Source organism: Thunnus albacares, chromosome 11, assembly GCF_914725855.1.
Source record: "Thunnus albacares chromosome 11, fThuAlb1.1, whole genome shotgun sequence".
NCBI lineage: Eukaryota > Metazoa > Chordata > Actinopteri > Scombriformes > Scombridae > Thunnus > Thunnus albacares.
In genome coordinates, this window is record NC_058116.1 from 13,774,226 (window position 1) to 13,800,580 (window position 26,355).

General features: G+C 39.0%; 1 protein-coding gene across 3 annotated transcripts; it reads right to left on the reverse strand.

Moving 5' to 3' along the window:
• Nucleotides 1-235: 235 nt before the first annotated feature.
• On the reverse strand, nucleotides 236-12,345 carry glra2 (glycine receptor, alpha 2). 3 transcript variants are annotated; one of them, XM_044364812.1, is made up of 9 exons: nucleotides 11,829-12,345; nucleotides 10,953-11,074; nucleotides 8,912-8,979; nucleotides 7,285-7,508; nucleotides 6,152-6,234; nucleotides 5,916-6,053; nucleotides 5,615-5,829; nucleotides 2,844-2,993; nucleotides 236-2,050 (listed from the first exon to the last, which is right to left on the reverse strand). In XM_044364812.1, the coding sequence occupies exons 1-9, from the start codon at nucleotides 11,912-11,914 to the stop codon at nucleotides 1,769-1,771; spliced, it is 1,368 nt and encodes a 455-aa protein (XP_044220747.1). In that variant the 5' UTR covers nucleotides 11,915-12,345; the 3' UTR covers nucleotides 236-1,768. The 3 variants fall into 3 exon arrangements, with proteins under 3 accessions (XP_044220747.1, XP_044220745.1, XP_044220746.1); XM_044364810.1 differs by lacking the exon at nucleotides 8,912-8,979 and adding an exon at nucleotides 8,769-8,836 and having other exon boundaries at nucleotides 11,829-12,344; XM_044364811.1 differs by lacking the exons at nucleotides 10,953-11,074; nucleotides 11,829-12,345 and having other exon boundaries at nucleotides 8,912-9,036.
• Between the last annotated feature and the right edge of the window lie 14,010 nt (nucleotides 12,346-26,355).

Here is a 26,355-nt window from a genome sequence, read left to right on the forward strand (position 1 = left end):
TGGCGTGTGTCATCACCCTGACTTATGGGCTCAGTGGGGAGAGGAGACTGTGTTTGTCGTTTCCTTTGATCTGATCTGTAACCGGGCGCAAAAAGCATTTTTGTGTGTTTGTGCCTCATTTTATCAGATATTTTTTTCATGAAGGGATCTATCTCTACATTTCTTATATAAAAAGAAAGCAATATAGGTTGTAACCTCATCAATAAATGCATGGAAATATAAAAACAAAACCAGATAAAAAGGCAGCGGAATTGATCTGTATCTTATACGTGACAGGAGAAGTGGAAATGAAGTAAATATGGTGCACAGTCAATTTTATTGATGTACAGGCCGGTAAACAACCTTTTTCAAGAATAGCATTCAAGAAAGGAGTTCTTCACCACAGTATATCAAGAGTGCAAGGACCATTAGCTGCTCTATACCATGAATGTTATGCAGATCTGTCCTTCACTGCTGAACCCATCTACAAACATATGTCACCATCCAGCAACAACACGCCAAGTGAAGGGAAACAGTCCACAGCGGAGGTGGAAGAAGTATACAGAAAGCTTTTTTTTTTTTTTTTTTAAATAAACATAACCTTTCCTCCATTACGATAAATATTTCATCAGACTAAATCTACAAAAAACATAGTCTCAAACTCTAAAACCATACCTAAGATATCTGGAGTATTTACCTGGAATATAAATGAATTCATGTGGATATGAGCATATGACAACATTGAGTAATGCAATGCATGTTCACAGTTTGCAGGCTCACCTATACACTTGCTCGATAATTGGCCATTATACTTTATCAACCTAGCCTGTGAAATATATGACATTTTATTTGATAAATTACTTTAGAATGAAAATAATTCATGACCTTCAAAACATCTTAATTAACTTACACTGACTTTAGGTGACCTCCGCTGTCCATGAATTTGATTTATAATTACATTAAGAGAAAAAGGAAACAACAACAAGAAGTACCTTTGGATGTCTGGCCACAGGTAGAAAAGCTCAAACTGTGCATTCGGCTTTGATAGACCACTAAACATGAGGAGATCCTTGAAAAAATAGAGAAGCATAGTTCTTCATCTCACCAAATCTTTGATATCTAAGGCCTCAGGTATTTCATAAAAATGCGTTATCCAATTCCCAATTCCAGATTTTCATCTGCTTCACGCTCATGCCTGAGACGTGTGCTGCTGCCTAATGCTTGAAGGATGTATCTGTGTGTGCTTTCTGCTTGTACATTTTAGATGTTTGCTGCTTTTTTGTATAAACAGAGAGGAAGTGCCATGGCAATAGTACAATATAAAACACTCCTAAACATCCTTGATAAGAAATACCTCTTGTTGCAACCACAAAAAGCCTTTGAGGGTCTTACTAAGCTACTTTACAATTACAAATCCATGGAATGTTTCTTTGTTCCTTGGTTGTACAGACGTCAAGGCTGAATTGATTCAAAAACATTTGGTCCATCTTCTCCAGAATGTTACTAAGCCTTGTGTTAAAACCATTTTTTTTTTACCAAATTCTTCAGAAAATATTATGCAGCAGTACAACAAAAAAAGCATCTGTGTCTCGAGCGCTGTTCACGTTATCAGAACATGAGCATTACTGTATGATGCATGAACATTGTACATTATCCCTGAAAGAACGCCACTATTATCACCACTGTACCTCTCAATGCACAGTCTCCCACCTTATCTCATCTGTGCTTTTCAAGCATTTCTCAATCTGAGAAATGAGAAATATAATGTTATATGTCAAGGGTACAGCCTCTACTTTTTGTGGATGTCCTCATGCCTGATGATCTTGTAGGTAACCCAGTAGAAGACGTTGAAGATGAGGAAGGCCAGAGGAAAGGCGGCCCTGGAGATTGTGTCTATCCTCTTGGCTCTGTCCACAAACTTCTTCCTCATGGTGTCTGTGTCTTTTGGGACTGATGGTTGAGGGTTCAGAGCCGGAGTGGCGTTCTTAACAGCTGAGCCATCTTTCGTTGGCAGACACTGACTCATATTGTAGCCAGCAAAATTAAAGCGGCCTTCACGCATATCATCGTCCTGAAAAAAGACACATGCACATGTGGACAAAGTGAACTCACTTGGTCTTTTTTGTAAGACTGCAGCTCAAATGTTATGCTTTACTTCTTAATTGCCACTTTTAAATTAAAATAATGTCCCCAAGATAACCTGCTGCACTGTAATGATAAACCACTTAGAGTGACTGCTCAGGGGATGAATCTTAATTCAGGCAAATAATAATGTTATGCTACTTCAACAACCCAATAAGAGTCAGCCACAGTAGCAGTTGAGGCTATACTTGGGCACAGCGGTGCTTAGAGCTGAATGCTAACATAAACATGCTAACAGGCACATAAGGTATTGTGTTTACAATGCTCACCATCTTAGTTTAGTGCAATAGCATGCTAATATTTAGGACTAAACACAAAGTAGACTGAGGCTGATGATAATGCCACTAGTTTTGCAGGTATCTGGCCATAAACCAAACTTTGGGCAAGTTAAAATTTAGACTTGATGAAAAGTTGGAGAATATTCAAAGTGATATCAATTCATCCTGAATGTGTCTATAGCAATCCATCTAGTACTTGGACACAATACCAAGGACAACCTTGTGGTGGCGCTAGAGAGAAAGCTGGGTAACTGCCAAAGTCATTGGGGTTCATCCTCTGGACACAATGAGTATCTGTACAAAATTTAATGTCAATTCATCCAATAGTTAATGTATGTGGATGTGTCACTTTTGACCAACTGACTGACAACTCCATCCCTAGAGCCATATGCCGCTTGTGTGGCTAAAATGTTTGATAACCATGTAAAGACTTAGAAAGCCTACCTTGTGATTCCTCCTTTGTCTTCGCTTCAGGCGAAGGAACTCTTTCTGTTGCCTGGAGACAAAATTAACCCCAGCATATTCTAGCAATGCAGCAAATACAAAGAGCAGACACACAGCCATCCAGATATCAATGGCTTTCACATAAGAGACCTGTGAGTGAGAGAGAACAGATTTTCTTTGTTAGATCCTCCAAGATCAACTAACAGTCCAAGTGCAGTGTGAATTTGTACTATGATTTCATATACTGGTTGATTTTTTTAACCTCTCCGTATTGGTTTTGAGTCCTAGATCTACCAGGTGATCTGCAGTTACAGTTTCTTCCTGCTTTTCTCCTTTTATTTAGCTCATTATGTCAGTTAACTGACTACTGAATTACTGTAATTAGAGGTGGTGTTTGCGAACAGGTGCATCAGAGCTGCCAGTAATGTCAATGATTGCATGGTTATTAACAGTGGGAAATAATCGCTGCTTTAACTACTAATAAAAAGAGAACTTATATTAGATATAGGCAATAGTTTGTACCCTTAGCACCGGTTTGATCTGTTTTGATCTGTAAAAAGAGAGGATGAAGATGAAAGCCTTCACTGCTCATCAGTGTAACCTCGTCTCTCCGTGACAGCTGATTAGCATTTGTGGAAAAACAGCTCAGCTTTTTGAGGGCACTTAAGGCATATTGAGTTATTGTTTTCTTGAACAGAGGCTCTCAAAGGCTTCTCTTTAAATATTTATCACTACGTGTGTCTTTTATGTGAGAATCTCTGACGTGGCTATAGGCTCTCTGTGCTCATGTGAAGAGTGATTGATCATCAAGATCCCACTCTTGGTGCTGTAGTACCCTTCAAAAGTTGTGCATGACAATTTACCTGATTGAAAATAAGCTACCATGGCTGTTGATAATGTACAGATACCTAGAAATCAGGTTAAAAGGGCTGCTGTGGTACGGTTTAATCATTTCCAAAACAAGGTGTTTCCTGTCCTCTGGTGACTTAAAAAATGTGAACAAGGCAAACTGTATCTCTGCCAGGTACTTCAAACGGTCAGCAGTAAAGTATAATTCTTGTCTTCTTGTTTATATTATTATTCTGTCTACATATATATATGTGTGTGTGTGTGTAGGGCCTTGAGGTCCCTATAGCTACATATATTACAGACCTTTTCATTAACCATGAATACATAGTATCATATACAACTAAAAGAGCACATTCTAATGATTCAATGACATGTTTTATTTATCAGTTCTCCTAAAATTATTTGTTCTTCTTCTGCTGCGGCTCAAATTGTCATGAGCTGGAATGAGCTAAAGCCACTAAACTTGGCCCTATAACTGGGAATGGTGTACATGTGTTTCCCATTAAATATGAGCCCAATCATCCAGATGGTGGTGCTGTAATTAAGGCCCAAAAATGCAATTTTGTGAAGGCCACACCCCTCACACCGTATGTCCGATTGACTTGAAGTTTGACACACAAGTCCAGCTCAATTTGCTCTACAAAAAAGCCTCTTGGACCATAAAGTCCACCATGATGGATTTTTGCTCATTTGCATAATGTGAAAAACAGTAATGTGACATCTAGGATTTTTACTCAATCAACACCAAATTTGGTATATAGCCTTGGGGGACTGAGATACACATTTCTATGATAAATGAACAAGATCGGTTGAAAAACATGGCCGCCATCAACCAAAATATCTTCATTAAGGGCTAGGCTTGTCAAATATTGGCCATAACTCGTTAACCATTTGTCCAATCATCATAAATTTTGGAGTGTAACTTCAGTTTGTGATTGAGAGTAGGTCTACCAAAGCATTTTGAGTCAAACCCATAGGGGGCGCCAAAAATGCCACAAACGTAGTAGGTAGACAGTAGACAGAATTTCACCAAAATTGGTGTGCATGCTTAATGAGAAAAGGTCGCCTCATCACTCAAGATATCTTTGGGCAATCCTGATTAAACTCACTGGAAACATCCTGTACTATCTCCTGACCATTAACACCGAGTTTTGTTCAGATCTGATGAAGGAGGAACAATTGGCAGAAAACAATTATTGAAATGCTGTAGGCTTTGTGATGCTGAAACAAGAGTGTGATTGGTCTCACTCCTTCCTTAAACAGAAATAAACTAATTGAAGTGACCTGCTCATCTTTGTGAACGTTGAAACCCGATCGTTTTTGCTTGCAGCTTTCATTTACAACAATTGAGCTGCTTCCTACTGTTGAGTGCAAAAAAGCTTGAATCCACAAATTTCTGCTTGCGGTTATATTTTTTTGTTTTGTTTTTCTAAACAATCTTAAGACTTAAAGGTTGGTTTGGGGTATTATTGAAAACAGAATGTATGTAATCCTGAGGTGAATTTTGTTATCAGACATGTTTTTCTCTAATAATGTGATCAAATAAAGCCATTTACAGAAGTGTGCAGAGACAAACATGTTCTTGTTACAAAATGCCACCCTCAGACCAACCCAGAAATAATAAAATGTGTTCTTAAACTTGTTCCTCACAAAAATGTACACACAGAATATTTCACATGATGATTTTAACACTGTCATGCAAGCAGTTCATTAATGGCAGAATATCTGAGTAACCACTTTTTCTATTTCTTATTGTTAAACCCTCAAAACTGTGGAAAGCATCCAGTCCTTGGTGTGTTTTGTCAAACTTTTTGCATTCCCCCCCCCCAGACTTAGAGGTTCTTTTGTGCTTTGATGTTAAATTAGCACAACACATTAGGCCTTGTATCAAGTCAAAACTGTCTCAACAGAATGAGGTTTACCTTTGGAAGAGAAGCTCTGGAGCCAGAGCTTTGGGTGGTCATGGTAAGCACAGTGGTGATACCCAGCGCCACTCTGGCAGGAGCAGCATCCATATTGATCCAAAAAGACACCCATGAAAGGATGACAATGAGGAGGGAGGGAATGTACATCTGGATCAGGTAGTAGCCCATCTGGCGCTCCAGATGGAATTTAACCTCAATGCAGGTGAATTTACCTGTCCATCAGCAAGAAACACAAAGGCAATTCAGCTACCACACCAGGGAAAATAATAGCTGTGTCTATGTGTGTATGTCCTCTGACCAGTGTTGTAGTGTTTGGTACAGTAACCCAGCTCCTTCTCTTCCCTCATGATAAACTGAGGCAGGGTGAGCCCCTCTGACACCTGCACTGCACCGTTCTCCAGCCACTCAAAGATCAAGTCATTCATGGTGTAGCCAACTAGAGACAGAAAAGAATTAATGGATCAAAATTAGATATACATATATTCACTTCAGCAACACAATGACAAGGCATATGAGATAAATGTCAATTCTTACAACTTTCCAGTTGCATTGTACAAGTTTGGACATCCATCGGAAAGTTCTTCAGATCCATTGGGCAGGACAGAATGAGAGTCAGCCTATGATACGAGACATATAGTAAGATATGGTGAACGGACTACACCAATGTATATATGTTATCAGATTCTGAGCAAGTATACTTATTAAACATTGAACTGCAGGGTTGACACATGAATTGAAAATAATTTGCTTTTGAAAATTTAAATTACAGTTGGTACATTTTGTGGTAGTCTTGGTATTGTATGCTTCTTTCTCCTGTGTGATAGCCTCTGACACATCATGTAGGATTCCCTTCAGCAGGTTCCTATCACACTTTCATTACTGCAACTTATTGTCTCTGTGATGCATTGTGGTCCCGCAGTCTGCTCCCTCTGTCATTTCTCTCATGAATGGAGAGAGTGGCTAACCAGCTTTCATCTCTCCCATTGACCCACTCCGCCTCCACACCTGAGCACTGCTCAGCCTTGAGCTGCTTTCTAAATGGACTCAAAATTGATCTGCTTTATATCGCATCATTGCAGAGAAAATTGAATGCTGTGTATGATTGAAGTTGCATTGAAATTAAATTAAACATATTTTCATAGTTTTGCTCAAATTTTGGGCTGGTAGGCCTTTAAGACGCCATCCATCCTGAGTGGGTTGCATGTTTTGGAGTCTTTTGCGATGTTTTAAGTATAGTCCAGATATTCTAAATGCGCAGAGATCAACATGAAGTAGGATTTCCATTTCTATCTTTGCTTTGGGTTCTCAACAATACCCCTGAGATTAGCTTGCCCTCTTGCAATCAGAGTTCCTTTATTAAACATCTACATTGCACACAGGGATGTACTGTAGTTCAATGAATTATGCCATTTCAAAGGAGTGATTATAATGAGATAAAATTCATTTAAAACTGTATCCTTTAGATTGACAGCCTTTGATGTTTGAGAGGAAATGTAAGAAAAGCAATGAGAGAACATGTCCTGGGGTAATATATGCATCACAGCTTTTGGTTCTCTGCAGTATCATTCCTCACTTCCTACCTCAGCTACAGTCCTACAGTGTGAAATGCAAAACATAAATGTAAAACTTTATATATTTAATTATCAGCAGATTTTTAATTGCTTAACCTGATACTGTAGAGGACAGTCCCATCCTTGAAGATCCTCAGCAGCTTGTTGTCCGTGGTGACATCATGGAAATTGGCTCCCTTCTCGTTGGCAAAGAAGAGGTCAGGCTTCCATATGGAGTCCAGCATGGATGGGTCCAGGTCGAGGGAGGAATCTGGGTATTTACTATATGCAAGCCGAGGGTCATTCCACTTCTGCCGCAGGAAGATGTTCACTCTGTAATCCTGCAGAGATGACAAGCGGCTTTGCATATTTCGCAGTGCAGTGATTTAGGTTATGAGAGAGCATGCTGGTGACAGAACATCTGTCATCGGTATTGGTTTTTAATATGATAAACCCTCTTTTTAATGAAGTGTAATGGAAAATTGCATTGGTAAACATACATCTGTTTGATTACAAATGCATTTTTATGATACATATATAAATATAAATAGAGCAAGCATCTACACCAAATCTGAAATCACTTATTTTTTTCTTACATATTGTCATATTCACTCAGTTACAACTACTGTGATAACACAAAATATTTTACTGAATAGCCCTGTAATAAGAATAACAACACATGACAAATAATAAGATGGATGAAGAGCAAAAATGAATATAAATCTATATCATCCAGTAATACTATCATCCAAGACTCTATATGAGCTTCATACATCTTTTGACATGACCAGTTTGATGATTATCTATTGATGCAAGTTGCATTTGCAAAACACCGACTTTTTCTCATTAATCAAAATGATGTAACAGCCATAAGAGATGCTAAACAATGCATATGTAAGATGCAGCATTTTGACAGTGCAGTTAGTAGTAAAACTAAGTGTCACAGTTGCTCAGAGTAATTGATATGTCATGATGATGAGAAGCCCTTATGTTGTTTGACATTTCATCAGCATATTGGCGGCTCCAAATATTTGCATCCATGTCTAAAGCCATGTAATTCCCTGGCAATCTTATGAGCTCCAGCTCCTGCGTAAATTAACACCCTCCATTCATGATCTAAGTGGTTATTATCATTCATTATGAATCCTTTGATGATGAGTTTCAGCGTAGCATCACAGGTTTTATATTTTTATTCTGTTGGCAGTTGGATGCCGTCACATATTACTTATTGTAGATCAGCTTGTTTGAAAGCCATAGCCCCCCACCTGCAGTTATTGGCTGCATTTGGTGACTTATTAGTTAGGATTAATTGTATGAATTATAAGTGCACAAGGGGGCGTAATGGGAGCAGAAAGCAATACTTATTTGGGTAGCCAGAAACATCTTTCTCATTTATGGTGTCTGTGTGCCTCATGGATCCGCCAATAGACTCCTTGATGGCAAAAAACAAAGCATTTTTGTGAGCAGGAAGACATAGCAATGACAAAAGTAAAAAGGCAGAATTAAAAAAACAAAAAAAACAAAAACGAGATGATTCAGTCTTAACTCCAGAGCAGAGATCAGGGCTTTAGAACATGTCCGAGCACACACACTCCACTCACCATTGTAGTTTCTGCTATAGAACCAAAGCTGTTGATAAATATGTTGCAGGTAACATTAACTGGTGGACCTGCAGGTTGAGGAACAGATAACACATTGACACATCTTACAGGGCAGAAATCAGCCAAAATGCCAGCGGACTCACCATAGTTGTCTCTGTGACAGAGCCGAAACTGTTGATAAAAATATTGCATGTAACGTTTACAGGGGGACCTGTGAAATGGAATGACAATGACATGACAGGACAATAAGCCTTAAATCATATCATCACTTTGGTCTGTTGGTTACAAGCTGCTGGTTCACAATGTATTTCAACATACATTAATACCAACAAGCAGTGTTTTTTTTTTTTGTTTGTTTTGTGGAAGCAGCGGGAGTGGATAGTGACATGCTGCATGCTTTGTTAAACCTAAAGATCCCATAAAACATGCAGTTAGACTTTAGTAGAAATGATGTTTCCTAAATTTAGCTGAAATATAGCTAATCTGTAATGACATCATATTGTGTCAGTCTGATGTTATAATAAATTATGTAATGATGTCTTGTTTACTTATGTTTATGATTTTTTGTGGTTCACGTTATTTAAAACACATTTTTTCTCCATTGTCTTTTCATTACAAACAGTAGACATGCACACACACACAAATGCGTGCACATTCACAAACAATTATTTGTTAGTTCCAGGATCCAATCAGAGCATTTTCTCTCTAACACTGTGAGTAAAATGTAACCAGCATGCTGTAATGAGTAGTGTCATTTTGACTCCACAGAGTGGCCCAACCTGAAATCTCTTTGCAAAGCTTGGCAGGTTATGCCGTTTTTAAGTCACAGCGAATCTTTTTTTCTTTATCTGATAAGTGAAGCTGTAAGCCCTTCCCGGTGCCCTTCCCCTATGCTTTCCTCATCAATATTACATGGCACTTGGTATTAATATTTGCCTCTGTTTGTCGTCAGGTAGCTACATTTAACAGCAGAAGCAGAAAAATAAAGTGGTACCTCCTTACAACAAACTCAGCAAGGAAATCTAGGTCAGCCTTCAGAAATACAGTTCAACGCTCTCTTCAAAGTATGACTAGCAGGTTCGCAACTGAAATCATGTTTGTACATTGCAGTGGGTTCATGCAAAAGTGTCTGCTATAAGCTGAACGAGGCAGGGAGATGGTGCTTTATAATTTAATGGTAACTTTTTATCGGCCCCAAAATAAAAATGGAAATCCAAATTTAACTAGCAACATTCAAATCTGCGGGCTCATTCTCTCTTTAGAAACAGTTGCTTTTACTTCATCCCTCCTCTGAAAATGCCAGCCGGTGTTAAACAGGCTGTCCTCCTCTCATCTTAAGTCCATTTCAGCAATCTTATCAACAACTCTCCCAGATGGAACGGAAAGATCTGGGTTCGTGTGCTCCTGTGCTGAGGCTGAATCTTGCTGATTTGTTGTGTCTGTGTCCTGTCTGGCTGCTTCAATAACTGGAATCCCCCAAAACCCTCCGACAAATCCCTGCCCGCCTGACCCAGCGTGGAGTAGGCCTGAGCCCCAGTAGAGCGCCTCTCCTCACGCAGCTCCATTCCAGTGACAGATGCTGTGTGTGTCCCCAGCATCACAGCAACGACAACACAGGAAGTCAGTAGCCTGCAGCCTTGCCACAGGGGCACCATCCATCATTTGGCCTGTCATGGTGGCTTCCCTGTCTGCTGCAAGTACCTATCAGCAACCTCAGAGTTGACTGTGATATTTACCTTCCCCCCCCCCTCGTTTCTGATTTATTATTTAATGAATTATGATTGTATCTGACATAATTTTACAGAATGAAAACAAGCATGCAATGTTATAATGAGGGGTTAGTTCATGATTTAATTCCAGCAAGGACAACTAGGTTATTGTCAACTGAAGTGATTGATTGTTCTTATCAAATGACTGACAGCACAGTATCCTGGCAACAGATAACAGTGAATGGATCTACAGATAAGTAATAATGTCAAAGTCTGGTGTGTTTATAGTCGCAATGACAATGTTTAGGGGGTATGGATACTGTGTTTCGTGTTAAAAAAAAACCAAAAAAACTCTTCTGTAATAAAAACTGATGTACATCATCAAATACAAAAGGTGGTGGTTGTGTGCTTTTTAGGGGGGAGATGGTGAGAATCAGGAGTGGGTGAAGAAAGACAAATATATTGATACACAAACCTTTAAAATTCGGTCTTATTCGTGCATCATACCCGGACGTTCGACCCATGAGCGAGTCCAGAAAGTCTGATGGAGACATGTTGGGGGATGATCTGGAATCGAGCTCCTTGGCATCCACAACTCTGAAACACACACGGTGATCAGAGAGAAGTCGGACAGAAGTCACAGATCAAACACATGAGTTAAAGCCTATTTGTCACCCAGCGATGGGCGCAGGGAAACTACATGCACTGATTTTAAACTCTAGCATGTAATTTTAATGATTGCTTGAACTATCAAGGGACTGCTGTTGGAAATTAACATATACACGTGTACAGTGCATCGGACACTGCTTCTGCAACTGTTATTGTTCTCTGCTTGTCCCTTACAAATAAACTAATAAATGAAATAAAAATAATAACTGCGTTAAAGCGCATACATGTACGCATCTTGTGTGATTTCGACGTTGCAGGTTGTTGTCAAGAAAGGACTATTTTGTGTCACATCATGCAACTAAACAGATATCGCAGCATGCTATAATTGTATGTGAAAACATTACAGGAACAGTGTTGTGATGCTACAGAAGAATAAAAAAAATAACACCAATAAGTGCGTAAAGGTCACTGTGAACTCGCTGTATGACAGGCAAAAATTCCTCGTATGAATATTATATTTTAAAAATATTTAAGAGACAGAAACAGTTCAAGCTGTTGAAAATACTGAGTAACTGCAGTCATCTTAATCAAATCATCACTCGGGTAATTACTAACTTAGTCTATGCAGAAAAGTCAATTTCATCAGTTACTCGGATGAATTATCTAATGAAACTTTGGAAGAGAGGAATCATTTGTTTTTAATCAATGAAATAAATAATCATTTCTAAATAAATTGGCCTACCTGAAGTTGTTTGTCTCCATGAAATATGTAAATAAAGCTGCCAAAACCTTAATAAAGGAGCGATTCATTCCGGGTGGTGTTCTCATGTGCTCACTTTTTTATTTCTTCCATATGTTTACATTGGTCAAACACATAATCCAAATTGGGGTACCGCTTTCTTCCTGACCAAGTCGTGGGCGTTTGGGTGTTCTTGTGTCATACAAAAATACAGGAGACATTCCTTAACGCAGCCACAGATCATAGTTTAGTTTCATGAAACTCTGACTCCCAAAAACAGATTTCTTGCAGAAGAGGTGTGAAGAAACATCAGGCGTCGAGAAGGTGAAACTCCAAAACGCATCCGCTGGAAGCTTTCCGCTTTGGCGTTCGCTCAAATCTAAAAGCTCACTCTGTGAAGACAAATCCGAAGGTCTGTGTTGTTTCTGATGAAGTGAAATCTTTCGCAGTTGGAGGACCATCCTCTGTTGAGGAATGGGAGTGGAACGCCTTTTCTCATTTCAGCACTTGGACAGCTCCCGTTTCCTTTACGCGCAAGCGCGAGGCTTAAAAGTGGTGGACGTGAGTTGGTTTTCAATTAAGTCCAATAAACGAGGAAGGCAATCAACAGAAACCCAACCAAATATTGTCGCCAGTGTCTGTTACATAACGAAATGTGTCTGTTTTAAATTATACAGCTTTTTCTTCACCAGCTTGCTTGGGAAACTCCCTTTGCGCGCAGCTGCGCATCAAGGATCAACTGGCTTTAATCTAATTTTTTAATGTTTTACAGTGGTGTACTTATCTGTATGGATACTAAATACACAAATATACATCCTCTAGTGAAAATGTAACTTGGTACTCATACAGGTGTAATAACGTATAACCATCATTATTCAGGAATGCAATTCAGCTGAAATCAGATCGATCATCAGGCCGATAATGTGGGTGTATTTAACGGAGTTACTCTGACATCATCCTTGGCTGGCCTTTTTACGCAATTTTCTTTTTTTTTGGTCACATCCCTGTATGTTTAGAACAGCCTACATCCTCGCAGAGATATGAAAAGTGTAAACAAAGGACGCACCAGCGAGAAGCCGCTGGGAGAGTATTTGGTACCCCGGTTGCCCTGGAAACAGATTTCCGAGGCACATCATTGGAAATGCTGCAAGGTTGGCCTCCCAGAGCGAGACAGAGGGGAGCTGACTGACAGACACAGACACAGACGGAGACGCCAGGAAATAAACTAAAGACTGGCTGAAACCCAGGGGTGAAGGAAGAGAGGTTTAGTGGGACACCACAAAGATTCAGTAATTATTATGAAGGCATATATAAGGTCTCGGTATTGATACTGAGGCTGGATGTGGATCTGGCAGTAAAAGAGGCTGTGGTTGTGAGTGGGCTGTGAGGCTTCATGGAGCACAGGCATGAATGACTCATTCCACATGAATACACAGGCATGTGCTGTGGAGGAAACAGCTATTAAAACTTAGTGGGAGAAAAAAGAATTTCATTCACATCAAGCCAAACACAGGCAGCGTGTTGTGAGATTACTCTCAACGCATCACATGCCTCAATGCTGTGACATGCTCTGGGCAATATTACACTTTAGTCTGGCACTTGGTTACTGACCAGTTTCCAGATCATCTTGGCCTTTCTCAGCCTGAGGACGAGTCATCGTGCTCTCCTCCTCTTTTAATGCTGAGGTCCAAATTACAAGTGTCACATTGGATCTCATGGTTGGCAATGTGTGGCTTGCTCTGGTTGTGGGGTTTAACATTGATGTGTCATCAGAAGTCTTTGTGCATGGCGTGTTCTACAGCATGTTTGACTCCATAAATACTGAATGCGCTCTGTGAATTATTTACCGGCAGGCGCATGTACTGTATGTCCATGTTTGGCTTTTAATTAACAAGGGGAAACAAACAAACTCATATTTGTCTTGCAATAGGTGGGTGTCATGATGAGAAGCACATCATCCAGATTTATGTGCATGACTCTAATGTCACTGTGTCTGATCCAAGGCAAAAAATAACATTTATAACACCAAATATTCTCTGAAGTTGCTTTAATGAATACATTTCTAACTGGTAAGGGCCCAAATCCACTTTGCACTCAAGTCATTTATTTCCCTTCTCCTAGACAGCTGCAGTTGGCTTGTCGATGTTACGACAACCAACCATAGCTTCAATTGGCCATTAGCTTCCATAAGGAAAGACTTTGGGCCAGGTGGGTCACATAATTAAAGAAGAAAAAGTCAAATCTGTGTGTCATTACGGGGGGAGAGAGATGTAGTGTACCCCTCTCTGTGAAAAGAGAGAATAAAACAGAACAATCCTTTGGACAAGAACTGTCTGTCTCACTTATCCAGCAGTTTCCACACAGCCATTAAAATTACAGGCTCTAGACAGGCGAAGGCGCTAATTTTAAAGCTGCCCACACACAACAAAGATTGGTCTCTACTGCCTGTTATTCTGTGGGGAATTAAGGGTTTTACATCATCTGGTTTATTGTGTTCTCTAAAAGGATTTGCAGCACAATTTATAACTTCAAGATGCAAACAAAAGGTTTTATAATCTCTCTGTTATAACATCACACCCCAAAATAATATTCATATACCCTATATTTCTATAAGCATGTTATTTGTGTACCTTTTTTTGAGGTTGAAGCAGCAACCAGCTGAAAGCTCCATGTATTCTGGGTAGGCTGTTGTCATTGATCCCCTTCAGTAACTGTTGTGGACCGGCTGGAGATGCTCATGTTCACTGGACTGGAGACAATTGAGAGCTGCAGAGTATCCATTGCTCCATCGATTCCTTGTATCTTTATCCCACTTAATGACTTTTTCGCTCTATAATTCAACTCATGGAGCTGATCCCGGGCCTTGCAAGGATACAGCGAAAGGAACTTGGTGGTGGGAGCCGTTTCGATGAGGCATCGCCACGCTGCTGACACACCGGAGGAAGAATGCAAAGGATTTAATGAGTGGATTCTTGAAGAGAAGGGAGGATTTGTGAATTCTCGAGTGCCACAACACCCAACACAATTATCATAATCTCTATGTCATAGCAAAACGAAGCTATTTCGAGGCTCATATGTGGCGCACAACGGAATGATAAACATTTTTAGAATACACACATCCTGGATTAAATACAGACACATAATGTTTAAAATACTCATCCCTAGATAGTAGGAGCTATAGAGTGAACCAAGGGTGAATGAGCAGCTTAAATGCCCACAAGGATGTTGCTCCTTAGGTCATGTTATCCCTCAGGCCAAGAGAGGAGAGCAGCAGTGGTCTTCACTAAAACTCATCTGTCAATCACAGCTCTCCTTCATCAGTGGGAGCAACCTGACAGCCACAGAGCCTTTCTCCATCACTGAGCACAGAAAACCCGCTGATCCCCAGTCTAGACCCCCACACACGCTCCACAGTTGCTCTGCCTCTGCTCTTTCAAACAGCTGAATAAAATGCCACAGGATGTATACATCCTGTTGAACGCTAATGACTGTGTTCAGTTTGTTGGGCAATTACTCTTCAAGCAAGGCAGTGGCTGCAGCCGAAGAGGAAATCTATCATGTTTTCACTCAGATCTGCATGTCAGGATGACTCCCCTGAGTTCCAGCTTCTGTGCAGTCATCCAAAGCTAAATAACACATATACTCCTTTTCCCTGGCCAGTGTCTGCTCCATGTTGAGTCTGGCTCACGATTTATCTATTTCTAGCTCAGAGGCTTGTCTCACTGAGCGTTGTCACTGGAGTTGCGCAGCTGTCAAAATGATGCAAGAATAGATTGAAGATTGAATGCCGTTTCAATTGCTTAACTAGTTTACATCAATTTCTTTTTTCCTTTCAGCAAAGCTTAGAAGTATGTTATGAGACCAATTACCCATGAGAGGAACACTGGCAGAGCGGCAGAGCTTATTCCCTGGCTTTTTTAGATATTTATGGGGAAACTAATCTCTTATAAACAGAGGCTTGTGTTGAATATTAATGTGTGCTGATATTCCACCCTAATTTAACAATTTTAAAGCTGTGGTTGGAAATTCCTTTTTGGTGGGAAAGAAAGAACAGGAAGAAACAGGGAAGTTTATGATTGTTGTCACAGCAGAGTATGTGCAGGTATACTCACTGTAAGTAGAGAATCCAAGACATGATGCGCTTGCACAAACATGCCTTCATTAAAAGTGATTAGCATGCAGCCTGTCAAACGGAAGAATACATTAAAGATGACTGACTGTCACACTCAAAATGAATCCAGTTCTATAGAAGTGAGATGCATACTATACTGTACTAGTGAGGGTTGACTGTGTTTTTTAGTTTCAGTAGTGAATTTAAATACCACCTACAAGTAAAGCACTTCATGTTAAGCTTGTGAGCCACTGTGTGTTATCCTGAATACCAGCAGTAAAGGATCATTGGCAGCCTGCAGAAACACCACTCTCTATTATCAAGCATCAGTGTCTTCTTGACTGGACACTTGCCACGTCTCTTCTCCTACTCATCATGTGTCTAACTTTACACTGTCAGAAAGCATTGTAGGTTTACTATATTTACAGTTGTACTCACAACCTGTTTTTAAATTTTCATTCAAAAATTAAATAGTTTTTTATCATGAATCTGGTAGTTTCCAGCGTGTCTTTTGTTTATCTGGAGTTAATCATGAAAAGCTCCTCAAGCTTTGAATCTAGTTCGAAATGGCACATTTGGTTCAGAACTCCTAATCTAATTAGTAATCGCACCTTAAATCCTGAATTGTAAATTAAAACTTGGATTCTTAGAAAACATCGAATCTAGTGTAAAAATAATACTTTTATTTACTGTAATTATATTTCCAAAGCACTACAAGCCTTTGGACTTATGTTGGAATTCGTACAGTTTTCAATGGCAGGTGGAAAATGATGATGTCAAACTAGATTTATGCATCAGATCCTTTTCTTTTGAGCCACACCGGACCACACTGACTTATATATCATATTCAAATATGCCACAGTTGACTGACTTTACAAAGAATGTGCAAGAGACTGAAGACACATCACTTGTCTCAAAGCTGAAAAGTCTTTCACTACTCATCATCACTCTGTCGACATCTCCTCCTCTGTGGTTTCCATGGCTTCAGTGAGGTAAATAATAAACAAGGAATAATATATTTGATCTCTATTCACGTGTACTTTGTGAAAAGATGTAAGGTAAAGTGTAAAGCATTTAACAGGTGCCAGTATTGGTTAAATCCTGTACATGTTGAAGATGCAGCTTTTACAGAAAAGATGTTGTCAACCAGTGAAGATGTCATAGAGTCTCACACCATTGCTGACCCTAATAAATGAAATAAAAATGTTATTGATATAAAATGTTTAAAAAATTAAAAAGAAAATAGATTATGTTGTTTTTAAGTTACTAATATGGAAATATTCCAGAGACAGAGGGTACATTTTTTGCAAGTACTCACTTCATCAGAGTGTCACCTTTTTTTTTATGGTGCCGATCTCATTTTAGAATGAAAGTCTTGTTGGATGGTGGACATGCTGTGGTGCTGTCAGATCATCCAGTGACGAGACATGGTTAGAGAAGTTACCTGACAGCTCACTGGTATGTGAAGCCGCTTCGCTCTTATTATGTCAAAGGTAGGCACTCTCTGACCAGTTAGTGGTCTGGACTGATGAATAATTTAATAAGAACTATCACAGCATTTTCTTTCTGTCATTAACAACTATAGACAGAGTCATTTTCATCATTCTGTACTGTATGTCAAAGTTTCAGCAGTTTAAGAACAAACTAATTAATGTCAAGACACACCAGAAAACAAGAGAGATCCCTGACATCACGACCATATAATGCATACAAAGGAACAATCTAACTTTTGGAAGTTCAGTCAAAAGAAAAAGTTCACATTCAAATGATTAAACAAGATATCAGAGCTTAACTGAAACCCCCTGATACTAAAATCCTACTTAAAACTTGACAAATGCAAAGTTATTTCCTCCACGCTGACTGTCATGAGAACAGAGCTAACTGTCTCCTTCATCTAAGACAGCTGATAATCGTCTCCTTGACAACACATTTAACAGCGTTCAAGCACAGTGTGAGGAAAAAAAATCAGTGGTGAGATAGAAGAGGGAATTAAATATAATACCATAGATAATGACTGAATAAATGTCTATTAAAGTGTTTTTTATGTGAAGTGTGTTTTCTTTCATGTTTTGATAAACCAAGTTTGGTTGAATATTGAAGTCATGTCTCTCACCTTCACGTGGAGACACTGAGGGAAAAAAAATCAGTGGGTTGAAATCTTCTCGCTGAATAAAAGGAAATATCTGGAAGTGTCCAGATTTGGATAACATGCCAACAAAAACCCACATTATTAGAAGACAAAAGAGAAATAATGACATTAGTTGGCCTTTCTGATACCACTGTTTGGACTTCACACTGAGCAGGAAATTGGCATGAGGTCAATTCTAATTTCTAATTTGCCTCTATCTAAATGGTACTCACTAGCTGGCATATTCAGCACTTCTCCAGAGCTGCCAGCAAGACTTATGAAGAGCATTTGGAGAAATGAGAGGCAGTGAGAAAAATCCTCATTTTTAATTCACCATTTCTCTGTGTGCTCTAAATAATTAGTGGGACAAAAATAGGTAAACACAAGCAATTTGCACCTGATAATGTTAAGTAATAAAAATCTGATGCACAGAATTTGTTTCAACAGTTCATAAACACGTACATTTAATTGTTTACGTTTTCATTTAACCTGTTACAGTGTCAATCATTGTCATTTCATTGCTCTCACTTGTCTGGCACCTTATCACTTTGGAACCATTTTTAGAACACTGTGGGGCAGTAAACACAGTTTCCATGGAAACATCGCCGAGACACACATTGATAAGCGGATTGGCGCAGCTGTATTTCTCAGATGACGAATGAAACCTCAAAAGCTGAGAGGGTTTCAGCTGGAGAACACAATTAAACGCTGCCAATATATTGGGGAAGAGGGTTCCACATAAGCAGAGGAATCTGTTTGATTTCTCGTTATTCATTATGAGGCAGATAACAAATTACTGTTATCTGGTTTTTGCCAAAGCACCCTCTGGCTCTGCCTGCCTGCCTGCCTGCCTGCCAGCCAGCCAGCCAGCGGTTCTGCCTCTGTCTCTGACAGCAGTTGCATATGGGCAACAATTTCCAATTAGATTTTACTTTACAAATGGATATATTGATCTGCTGCAGCTGTTCTCATTAAGCTGGAGAGAAACAATCAGGCACAGTTTAATTTGCCATCAGTCAATAGTCTTAAGCAGATGAAAAAGAAGAAAGGTCAGACATGTTTAAAAAAAAACGAATGTATTAAATTGCTAGCACAATATGTTCGCTTTGTTCACTTTGTTTCAAAATACTCTAAAGAACACAGCTTATAACATATCCATTGAAAGTTTGTTTAATTAATGGTGTACAATGAACACACATTAAATATAATAGATGTCTATATATCAGTGTCCCAAGTGTTACAGCAGGGTTATGGGCTGAGACTCAGCTGTTGGGAGGAAACACACAGAGAACGACTTGATCACAGTGCGACTGATGGTGTCGTGAGAGATGCTCTGCCTGACAGCAACACATCTCCCCTCTGTGGCTTTTGTAGGTCCTAAAAGGGCTGCACAGAAAGTATGAGAGCACTGACCTAAAAAACAGACTTTTCCTCCCCATGAAGCGCTGAGGATACAGCTTCATCAACAGCATGTTGATTTGTAGAGTGCAAAGAGTACCGGTGAACCAGATGGTGAAATACCACGCTGACAAACACAAACTGTCCACTGTCGGGTAATGTTGAAAAATGTAAGCAAATATCATGTTGTTATTGGTGCTCAGGTGAAGTACATCCCCACTAGTTTTGCCTGAGAAGTCCTAACAAAACACGCAAACAAACACACTACAGAAGTGTACATTACTCATTCTGAGTGTGGATCAGTGTGGGTGAAGCTCAGTGATGAACTCGTTCCCTGCTGGCAGTCTGATGTTTTCTAATGAAGCAGGGCCTCCAGAGGATAGAAAAATGACACACTACTGGACTGGACTTTGCCAGTGAGTACAGGCAAGTCCTGCTCCTCTGTTTTTCTTTGTACTTTGGGTGCTATGAATGGAAAACACACCACTATTTAATGATAAACAGATACGAGCATCCTGAAAAGCCATTTTCTGTCGCAGAGAGAAAGAGAAAGCTCCTCTTTTGAAAATCCCTATCCTAAATAGCCATATCTAAAGCAAAGAGAATTGGGTCAAAATGGCCCAATGTGCCAGACACTAAAATCTGCATTTAAAAGCTTCAGTGAGCCATCGGTAAAATAATTGAAAATGGTAATGAAGGTCTGCTATTACCAGGTCAGCAAAAGAAAATCTGCCATTATGTTCACAATATTAAAAGGGACTGCAGGCTAGAATGCTCTTGTTTATGATGATGATTATAGCAAAATTACAGATCATGTAGATCATGTTAAAGCATGTGCTGGCAAATTGATCTGATGTGTGCATAAAGATGAAGAAGTGAAGCGCTTCCTGAACTGAACTGCGACAGCACCGGGGAGATCATGTAGATAAAAGTGACTACTTATTCGTAAAATTGATCCATTTGACAAATAATAGCTACTTGGGAACTCACAATCTGCAGGGTATTAATGTGAGACTCACAGCACTAATGGTTTATCCAAGAATCCTGTCCTATTTGTTGGAGTGAGGTACAAAACCAGATTGAAACATCTCCATTTGGAGGTCACCTAACCTGCAAATGAATAAAATATGAGAAGATACATTTATCGCTAATTAGTATTGATATTGTGTTTGTGAAAGATGTGGCAGGGAAATTATGTTCAGGGCTGGCAGAGAGTAATCAGCCTGAAAGTGGACGCTATGATGCATTGCTTCAATATAAAGCTTGAATGATGCGACTATTCATTTCACCATAATTGTCTTTGGGAGTGGCAATAGTTAAGAGATGTTTACAGAACAAGTATTTAAGGCTATCCATACACAGAACCATTCAATATATTGATTCGGTCACTACATATATACACTCCTATACAATAAGAACATTTGTCATTCTGTCAGTCCTCAGTAATGATAAAAAAAACATCACACCTTAGAGAATAGATAATTAAAAATTCTGTTTAAGAAATCTGTTCAACAGCAGGTGGGCTTTCATCAAATGCAAGTGGAAATTTGGTTAAAACTCTGATTAAGACAGTGAAATACTGTCAGAAATATCACCACATGTTTGTTATTATTTGTTTGTTATTGTTTGTTATATATTGTTCTTTGATTCTTATTCTGTAGTGGTTCTCAAGAGGGCCTGCAAAAAGGGGACTTTTGGTCATAGGTTTCTGTAATAAAACATCTAAAAGATAAAAAATTTATCAGATGGGGGTCTGTGGTCTAATTTCTGTCAGTTTAGGGGTGACATGACATGAAAAAGTTTGAACCACTGCTGTATAGGAGTCAGTCTGCTTTTATTCTGTGCGCTTACTGATAATGATGTGAAAATCTCAGTGATTTATCATTCTGATTATACTGTCATGTTGCTCCTTTGGATATAATCAGTAATTATTAGAAAAAGTTACATACTAGAAATATAATACATGCTCATTTCATTATGAAAAATCATGCAATTGTTTTTCTAAGAGGTGTCAAACTTTTTTATTAGTATTTGTCTCTGCATCTTTTTCATTTTTTTTGTTGATGATTTAGCTCAATATTAGATGAGACTCCGGCAGAACATCAGTCGACTGTGCAAGATTTGTACAGTAATTTCTCATTTGTGGTGAAACTGTGGCTTGCTCTGCTTTTGACCCACATTAGCAACAGGAACTTGTCAGAAGAGTGCACACTGTGATGCCAATTATCACACATCTTCAACTGTTGTTGTTGTATTCTCATATTTCACCGCTTTGTTTGGCTGTTTCTCTATTAACTATCCCTCCTGACAATACAAGGCAACACTTGGAAGTCACAATACATGTAACAATATAACACATAACGTTCACATATATGCTTACTGTGGGTTTTTTTCATCTTACACAGCATCTCATCTGTGTCACATACACATACAAACACACACATGTTTGTATAGCTATCTTAGTGAGGACATTCATTGATATAATGCATTCCCTAGCCCCTAACCCTAACCCTAACCCTAACCTTAACCCTAAACTTAACCATCAAAACTAAATGCCTAACCCCAACCCTTACCCTAAACTGAACCGAAACCCAATTCTAACCTTGACCCTAAAATTAAGTCTGAACTCTCAAACAGCCTTTCAGAGGTGTGTCAGAAAGTGAGGAGGGTCTAAAACTCGAATTGGTTCTCACAATGATAGCCATACAAGTACACACCTATACTTTCTTATATTTTCTGCATACATACTAGAAACAATCTTAACCTGAATCAACTCTGAATTATGTTGTGATAAACGCTGGCAAGCTTTTCGCAATCCAGTAATCGGCTCCTTGTACCGTGGATTCATGGTTTAAAAAAATGTAAGTGAGTTCAAAAAGGATATAGATGTAGAGCACACACACACACACACACACACACACACACACACACACACACACACACACATGCACACATGACTGCATGCTGTCATTTTAAACTCAGGAGAGTCAACAGGAGCGCAGCTGCTTGGAGGTGATACTATTCAAATAACATAAGTCGCCTGTCATCCAATGAGTTGATAATTTCCCTCAGGTAAACTCTTTCTTAATCTGCCAAGTGCCATAACAGGAGTCCTCTGGAGAAATTTATTTTCAACATTTTGTGATAGGAAGAAAAACCACATTAATGCCACTTGTTAATTGAAAATGTCGACTTATCAGCTGACAAATGGCCAGTATAGGCTATATGTGACATTTGTACATGCACCTGTCTACTTATATCAAGGCCAATGCGAACTAATGAGCGACACTGCTCTGTTGAACATGGAGGATTCATTAGAATTTCTGAGGAAATGTGATATTTTGATTAATTTGAAAAATTAAATGTTTAAGTCATGCTCTGTTCTTTCTACAGATTTAACTGTTATTAGTGTTTTTCCTCTGCTGTATCACATTATCATGGAGAAAATAATGAATCCTGAGTTCATTATTTGTTGCACAATTGCATAGCACTATCCAAATAATACAGTGGCCATGAGGTGCAAAGCACAACATCTCTGGGCAAAACACATAATCAGTTCAGAGAACACAACAGCTTTAAAGAAGATACAGTGTTCTGATATATATCGTTATGTATACTTTCATCCAAAAAAAAGTTTGTGTGAACAACCTTGGTATGACTGCAGTCATTAGAGGTCAAGTCCATGACCTCAGTGAGTGTGACCTGGACACCTCTGACCGTCTTATTCTTTTCTTCTAAGGTAGTTCTGACAGCCTGGATGTATGTTCTGGGTCATTATCTTGCTGTAGGATGAACCCCTGACTAACTAGACCAGAGGGTATTGCATGGCTCTGCTAAATGCTGTGGTAGCCCGTTAGGTCTGGGGTGTCAGTCACTCTGTGCAAGTCACCAACTCTGGATCCTGCAAAAGAGCCCCAGACCATCATGCATCATCAGGGTTTGTAACTGATTAACAAAAGTTGGGACATCTGTAGGAGTTGTTTGCATCAACTATCACTCTGAAATTGACATTATTTTTCAGTTTCTGGTAACCTAAACTTTTTTCCAACCTTTAGTAGTTTACCTTGAACTGCTTAAATTTCAATAAAAACTGGAAAAATGGTTGTGTTCTAAAAATTTTGACTGGTATTGCATGTGACTTCGTGCTGATTATGGAGTGAAAGGTTTGTACATCTGCATATTCTCACACAATGAGAGCCAATGGAGCTCAAGGTTCAATTTCTTTTGATCGGGAACAAGCTATTGTGAGCAGAATAGACTTTAAAGTGAAATCTGCACTCAGTGTCTGCACAAGTTACTGCAAACCTTCTGCAGACCATGTTTTTTATGTGATAGTTTTGTGGGAAAAAGCTAAATCACGAAAGGTAAAGCATTCAAAGTTTTGGTCATTGTTGCAATGTTAGAACACAACTGACATAAGTACATGAACAACTGGGGAGAAAATTGTTATGTTTTGTCCAATGTTGTTGTCCTTTGTATCTCAGAGCAACAATAAAATAACGCACTAGATGGCAGCATAGTATAGACTACTGTTACAGTTACTCTGTTCATACAGTAAATGATGCCAACTACAATGCAGTTTAAAGTAAATTTACACGTCCTTTCCTGAAAAAATACTCACTCAATCAGCAAACTGTTCATCATGTAAAATGTAGGCTAAGACACATCCTTGAGCTACTGGAGAAGTGTTGGTGTAATGTGGTTTCTGCCCATGGCCACTGATGCCAGCCAGCAAATGCTGGGAGTGGTGGGAGAATTCAGCAATAGTTAGAACAATGTTTGCCTGAGTGGGCATCCAATCAAGAATAAATTAAATCTCCATTTCAGAGTCTTTTCTCTCACATTCTTGTGTTTTATGTGTGCCAGAATGAAATGTTTTAACTTGGAAAAGGGTGATTGCTGCCTCTGGACATTCAACACACAGCTGATGGTTTCTTCATGGTGCATCCTGTAGGCTATAGTGTGTTGAGTGCAATAGAGTCGCAGTGACCCAATTATCTCTGGAGGCAGAGTCACGAGGGCGTGCATAGTTTGCTCTTTGTTTTTCCATTCCCGGAGTTAAGTCTGTCTGATGAGTCCTCCAAATTTCGGCCACTCCCAGCTCTTTTCACTCTTAACACCACCAGAAATCACGGACAGCAGATGCAATATGGTTTGTGGTGCTGTTACATCGCAGCTGGAATGTGTTTTTCTCACTCCATTCACACTCTAGATTTAGCATGTCTGTCCACAGGGGTCCTATGGATGTTTTTTTTTTAATCTCTCTTTTTATGTTGGGGTTTGAGGAAATATCTAGCCTGGATGCAACTTCCTGCCCAGCCCCCAGCTGTGCATGGAGCTGTTTTGTGACTACCCTCTGCCTGGGGCCTCGGGGCCGATAAATTACATGAGCTCAGTGCTGCCTACTCCCCTTGACCTGCGTGAGTCAGTCACCGCTGTGTAGATCTGTTTTGACTCATAAGCACTGGTGGTACTTTGTGTTTGCTGAACCTCCAGCAGACACATGTGAAACTCCTCCATGTATTTTGTAAAACTCCATGGAGAACTCAATAAATTAGAGGGTAATTGTGAGCTTCAATAACAGTTGACATAATCAAACATACCCTGTCAAGCTGAGGATTAGTTCAGAAAAACATTGGATAAAAGATTCAGACACAAATATAAATTGTTACTGAACAGCATATGTTTTTGACTTGTAAGCATGATTTACTTTTACAGGCAAGCTGAATAGATTAAACTCTTTTGATAGCCTTTTTGTGGGTAGTGGTAAACAATACGTTTCCTCCATATTTTCCTTGAGATGGCAATGAAACATTCTTTTCCACATCGTCTCAAATACTAAACCAGATGTTGATTCCACACTAAACCTCACATGTTCTTCACTTCACTACAAGGTCGAAGTCTTGAGAACAATTGTGCTCCCTGAGTTCAAAGGGATTTTATTTTTACAAATAACTATAATACATTCCATTTTCTAATCACTAATTTGTTTATTTTCAAATGAACAATAAGATCACCCACTGGGTTTTAAATGAGGTTTATGAAATGAGACTATTCCCAACCGACTGAGGAGCCACTAATCTTTCACCTCATCTTAAAAAAGGACGGTCAGTAATGTTGGAGACACACAGCTTTACCATAATTGTGAAAATGTGGTGGTGAAAATATTCTTTAACAGAAAACCTCATCATCAGTTGCAGCCAGTCTTAAAGTAATAAGTGCCACAGAGGATAAAGACACAAAAATGGCACACTGGTGGCAAGTAACTAAGTACATTTACTCAAATACTGCACTTAAGTACAGTTAATTGTACGTTACTGGGGTATTTCCATGCTATTTATAGCTCTACTCCGCTACATTTCAGAGGAAAATATTGTACTTTTTACTCCACTATATTCATTTCAAAACTATAGTTACTAGTTACTATTCAGATCAATATTTCATGCCCAAAACGTATGATCAGTTTTGCATTGTTATAGATTAGACTATCCAAGTTCTAATTCAGTATAAGGTTTCAAAATGTTCCACAAAATATTTTAGTTGGAAGGAATTTGTCTGCACTAACAAAAACTTTTTCCATAAATGTGTGCAGTAACTGCATGTTGCTGCCTCTTCTCTTTAAGTCTGTTTACTCTGAGTAAGGTATTTGGAAAAACTAATGTAATCAATTCAATTATCTCACAGATTTGCACACAATTAATAATACACTGAATATCTCTCATATTTTATAATGTTTTGTATTGTTTTTAAACCAAATACTCTTTTGTATAATTTTATCACTGAGACGAAGGTAGAGTTTTAGTTCTTAGTTCTGTTCATTATCATCATCGTTACGAACTGACACATTCAGTAAGTCCTTAAAGGCCAGAATTGTCCAACCAAGTCATGCAACA

Excerpts from the sequence above, each read along its gene's own strand:
- glra2 (XM_044364812.1), bottom strand. The coding sequence starts at position 11,914 with ATGAGAACACCACCCGGAATGAATCGCTCCTTTATTAAGGTTTTGGCA. Across the intron at positions 6,235-7,284 it reads ACTGTCCTCTACAGTATCAG|GCTGACTCTCATTCTGTCCT; the intron begins GTTAAGCAATTA and ends CTCGTATCATAG. Across the intron at positions 2,994-5,614 it reads CCAGAGCTTCTCTTCCAAAG|GTCTCTTATGTGAAAGCCAT; the intron begins GTAAACCTCATT and ends TCTCACTCACAG.